The sequence below is a fragment of the Crocuta crocuta genome, unplaced genomic scaffold (assembly GCF_008692635.1).
Source record: "Crocuta crocuta isolate KB4526 unplaced genomic scaffold, BGI_CrCroc_1.0 scaffold751, whole genome shotgun sequence".
NCBI classification, from domain to species: Eukaryota; Metazoa; Chordata; class Mammalia; order Carnivora; family Hyaenidae; genus Crocuta; species Crocuta crocuta.
Window position 1 is genome coordinate 1553506 of NW_027530353.1, and position 5040 is coordinate 1558545.

Sequence of the window (5040 nt, forward strand, 5' to 3'; positions counted from 1 at the left end):
TGGAGGACGGTGGGGGGGTCACCGAGCGCGGGGATAGTCGGGGGTCACCGTGCATGGCCATGGTGGCGGGGACACCCAGTGCGAGGATGGTGGGGACTGGGGGAGGGGACCCCAAATGGAGAGATGGTGGGGGGTGACACAGCACAAGGATTGTGTGGGGTACACTGAGCATAAGGAGAGTAGGGGAGGGGACACCGAGTTCAGGGACATTGAGCGCTGTGACTGGGAAGACACAGAGTTCCCTGAAATGTGAAGAAACCACCGAGAGTCTTGGGGCGGCCACGGAGCCTGTGGGGTAGATGTGGTCCCTCACTGTGCATCTGGTCCTCTGGGCACCTAGCTTCACGGAGATGTCCCCGGGGCTTCCTCCCACTGGGGCTTTTATTTAACATGCCACCTGCTGTAGCGTGAGGTCACGAGTGTCCCCGGTGAAGTATGGCTGTCCCCTGCCTGCTGCCCTGGCCCTGAGCGCCCTGAGGGTGGGCAGCCGTCCTGGCATGGCAGGTGCTCAGCCTCACGAGGGGCCCCAGCATCACAAGGGGCCCCCAGTCCCCGTGGGAACGCATCCCCACATCACAGCTCAGCCTCTCCCCGCTGCCTACAGCCTCCCCACAGACCCCGGGGGGAGGGACCCCGGAGGAAGTGTATATGTGACCTCCTGGGGGGAGCCTCCGCTTGGGGGGAAGTGTGGGCAGCGTCTCCTGCACCCCCCAGCTTGCCCTGTGTGTTTCCGCCTCCCTGAGCCGGCCCGTGTGATCTCGGGTTAAATTACAACCCCTCACGCCTCCGCTGCACCTGCCCTGACGGCGTCCTTATCTCCATCAGAGCAGCAAATCCTCGCTCTAAACGACAAGGCCGTTATTGTTCCCTTATCAGTCTCAGATGACTGATCGGCTGCTGCTGCTGTTGGCAAGTGTGGCCCCAGAGGCACAGTGAGCAGAGGTGACCCTGTGTCGCTCCCCGCAGGCTGTGCCGGCCTGGAGCGGGGCGGTCAGGGCCGGGCCAGAGCCGCGCTGTCCCGGCTCCTGAGTCCCACGGACACCAGTACTTGGTGTGAGACCTGGCTGCAGGCAGGAGGAAGCCTGTCCCAGCTGAGAAGGGCACACTTGTGTCCCAGGGGCTTCCTTTCTCCCTGAGGCCACCTACCCTGCAGGAACTGTCTCCCCCATCCTTACGCTTGGCCCCCTGAAGGTGTCCTCTGAGACCCAGGAGGGCCCTGGGCCCCAGGCGGCAGGGGCCCCTCACCAGTGGCTGTAGGGCCAGAGCCTACTCCCAGTGTCCCCCCCCCCCCAACAGTGAGGATAGAGGTACCTGCCTTGTTTTGGGACAGGGACCCTTAGGACCCTTTGGAAATGTCTGAAGAAAGACCCACGTGTGTGTCTTTTATAGATCTGAGTTAAGAACCCTGGGTAGGTTCATCTCTTCCCTGTCCGTCTACACCTGCATCCTCTGATGGTTGATCATGGGGCCAGTATAACTAATTGAACCCGCAGACTGTTGAGCAGGGCCTTCCAGGGTGACCAGTCTTATCAGGCAGGTGGGCTGGGGGCTCTAAGGAAAGTTGATGGCCACCCGCACGAGCTGGACAGGCCCCCGCGCTCAGCTGTCTGTCATCCATTCCTACACACATTTCCTTCAGAGGCAGGTGGTGGGTGAAGTGTGAAAAACAGCGGTTTCCTCTTTGATCTCCGGGGACACCGACTTGTCTGATGGCTTTGTCCTTCCCCTTTGCAGGTGTTAAACCTTTCCGAAAAGCGATATGACCTTACGAAGCTTAACCCAAAGGTACGGACTTTAGCCCTTTACATTCTGAGCTTTGTCAAACATCCACGATGCTTATCTCCTTGTGTGGATGCCATTCCTGGCAAGCCTTTGTGGGACGTAATGTCATGAGGGCAATCAGGAACTGCCCTTGTCTGGGGATTATTTTTAAATCAGCTGCTTTAGTCTGAAATAATTACACATGTACAGGAAGTTGCAGAAATATACAGAGAGAGCCCACTTATCTCGCGCGGAGCTAATAAGTCATAAAAGGTCAGTGCTGGAAGTTGACGTTGGCCTGATCCTCAGACCGTGCTCCACCTCTACCAGGTTTACACACGTGCGTGCACAAGTGTGTGTGTGTGTGTGTTTGTGTGTTTGGTATTTCCACCATCAGGATCTCCCTCCTGCCAGCTGTTGCATTTCTTAGCCGTCAATATTTCAGGGACATTTTTGCAATTGCTTTGTGCTTAAGTGACGGCGTAGATGGTACCCGTGTCCCGTGCATGAGAACGTTCTGCAGGCATCAGGATAGCATCTCAGCTCTGCTACACGCACATGCACATAAATCTAAGGGTGTCATCAAATCCCAGTGCTGTCCCCCCGAGTGGCGGAAGGAGGTGTGTGGTCTTTTACAGCTTCCTTGCATTTTGCTGAAATTTTCCATCGTTCCATATTATTTCTGTCACTTCTGGGGAAGAGAGCCCTCCCTTCCCTGTAAAACGGAAAGAAAAATAGGGTTTTGTGTCGCTGGACAGGCTCCAGCATGGACGCTGGTGGCGCGTCCGGTCGCTCAGACGTGGGCTCCGTATTACGCAGTGACGCCCTTCTATGTCCCGGCTCCAGACTGTAGCTGGGGCTCAGAGTGCTTCCTCCTGCGTGGGCCCCTTCTGTTCTTGGAGGCTGTGTTCCTCCCAGGCACGCACAGCAGGCTTTTCTCCGACACGGTGTCTGCGCACCGCGTGGGGAACGCTTCCTGAATTCCCCCAAGCCGCAACTTTCATCTTCCCGGAGGAAGTTTTGGCAGCAGCCCTGGCCAAGAATTCCCATTTCAGATCTGGCCAAGCCTCAGCCCTCGCCGCCAGCCCTGCCCAGCTAGCGGCTCTGAAAGTCCCTTCTAGAATTGCCATCCCAGCCACAGAAAGAGCAGACAAGATGGCAGTAAACGTCTCAGGGGGAAACATATTCCTTCACATTTTTCTTTCTGGTGGAGGAGCCTGGCTACGATTTCCAGCAGGTTTTATTTATTTTTGTTTTTTAAAATCAGTTTTATTATTATTATTTTTTATTTTAGAGAGAGCATGGATGTGTGTGCACGAGATGGGGAGAGGCAGAGAAAGAGAGAGAGAGAGAAAGAGAATACTAAGTAGCCTCTGCACTGTCAGCACAGATCCCCACGTAGGGCTCGAACTCACTACCCCGAGATCATGACCTGAGCTGAAATCAAGAGTCAGATGTTCAACCGACTGGGCTGCCTGGGCACCCTCCCAGCAGGGTTTAGAAGAGGAACCTGGCCCAGCGTCCCCTCGTCTCAGATGAAGTGTAGACAGAAGAGCCATGGTGGGGTGCCCGGTGCCCCCAGTGCCCCCACCAGGACGCTGGGACCCCTGTGTCGTTGCAGATCCTGGACGTGGGCTGGCCCGAGCTGCACGCCCCGCCGCTGGACCAGGTGTGCTCCGTCTGCAAGGCGCAGGAGTCCTGGCTGAACAGTGACCCCCAGCACGTGGTCGTCATCCACTGCAGGGTGAGCGCCACCTTGCACCCAGGGCCGGGGCAGAAGAGGTGGGGTCTGGGGGGGGGTGGGGGTGGTGCGCACTTCATACCCACGGCCCGATCGGCGTCTGCGGTCACGTTTGCACATTTGTCCTTAGAAAGGAAGCGTCGTCATTCCTGCCTCCCAGGGTTTGGTTCCAGAATTTGTGGGACTTGGGTTGCGGAACGCATAGCTAAACATTCTGAAACTAATGAAGGGCAGGGAAGATAGCGAGCCGTTTTGTTTTCCTGCATTTTTGGTTATTCTTGGAAAGAAAGAAAGTCTTTAAAAAAATTTTTTTTAAATGTTTGTTTTTGAGAGAGAGAGAACGCGTGCGCACGCACGAGCGGGGAACGGGCAGAGAAAGGAGGAGACACAGAATCTGAAGCAGCTCCAGGCTCTGAGCTGTCAGCACAGAGCCCGACGCAGGGTCAGCCCTGCGATGGTCCCGCTCTCCTGTCTGCCCCAATGGGTGCGGGCTGTGGGGCTTTGCCCCCAGTCCCCCTCACCACCCAGCCACCCACCTGCTGGCTGCTGACTGAGCAGAAGGTTCTTTTAGAAGGTTCCAATACCATGCCATCTGGTTTTGAGTCTCTGGTGTGGGACACGCCCTCAGCAAGTTGTGCAGCCGGTGATTCTGACGCCTGTGGAAGACCGACAGCTTTGGGGTTCAGCCCTTTGGGATCTTGTGCGAGCACTGAAGAGACAGTGACTGGCCGAGCACGGTGGCCGTGGATGTCCCATGAGTGGCCGACCGGGCCGAGGCGCTGTTTGCTGGCAGTGGGTCACTGGTGTGTGTCTACATCCTGACTTGCAGGGACAGAGAGGGGCCTGCTCCGGGGTACATTCCCTCGCGGCGTGGGTCCTCAGAGGTGTGACCCGGACCTCCTCGGCCGTTTCTTCTCAAGGATAGGCGTGGGTCCCTGGTGGCCCTGCCCATTTGGCTTCCCGTGCTCCTATGTCTGGGTTGGCTGACCCTTTGTGGAAATCCCAGACAGTGAATATTTCGGGCTTTTGCGGGTGCCTGCAGGGTTGCCGTAACTGCTTGCACCTGCCATGGACGGTGGACCTGGCCCCTCGTGCACCTAAACAGGTGTGGCTGGGGTCCCGTTAAACAGTGACTGGAGCTTCAGGTGACTGTCACGTGTCCCAGAATGTCATAGTTCTGAGCTTTCTTCAACTGTTCAGCAACATACTACATACTCCTTGGCTGCATGGACCCAGGTGGTGGGCAGAAGTGGCTCGTGGAGTGTGGTTTGCTGACCACTGAGCTGGGTTGTGGCAGTATGTTCTAGAAGGCGGCAGTCCGTGGCTCAGTGCAGGTGGCCTGTCATGGCGGTGGTGTTTCTACATACCGGGTCCTGTGGGTCACGTTGGCCCATGGTTCTTGCTGGCTGCCGCGTCTGGGCTGTGTGACTCTGTGGTCAGAGACTGAGCCCCTTCGTGTCTGGCCACGGTGCTGTGTGTCACTGGGTGGGGCTGGGTGAGCGGGGCCGGGTGAGGGGGGCCAGGTGAGGGGGGCCGGG

The 5040-nt window shown here is 57.4% G+C and overlaps 1 protein-coding gene across 1 annotated transcript in view; it reads left to right on the top strand.

Moving 5' to 3' along the window:
- The window catches only part of TNS3 (tensin 3), a 172646-nt gene that overhangs the window by 64897 nt on the left and 102709 nt on the right, over window positions 1-5040 (top strand). Inside the window, 2 exon segments of the mRNA XM_077765786.1 lie at window positions 1735-1785; window positions 3383-3505. Coding sequence (XP_077621912.1) covers window positions 1735-1785; window positions 3383-3505 — 174 coding nt within the window.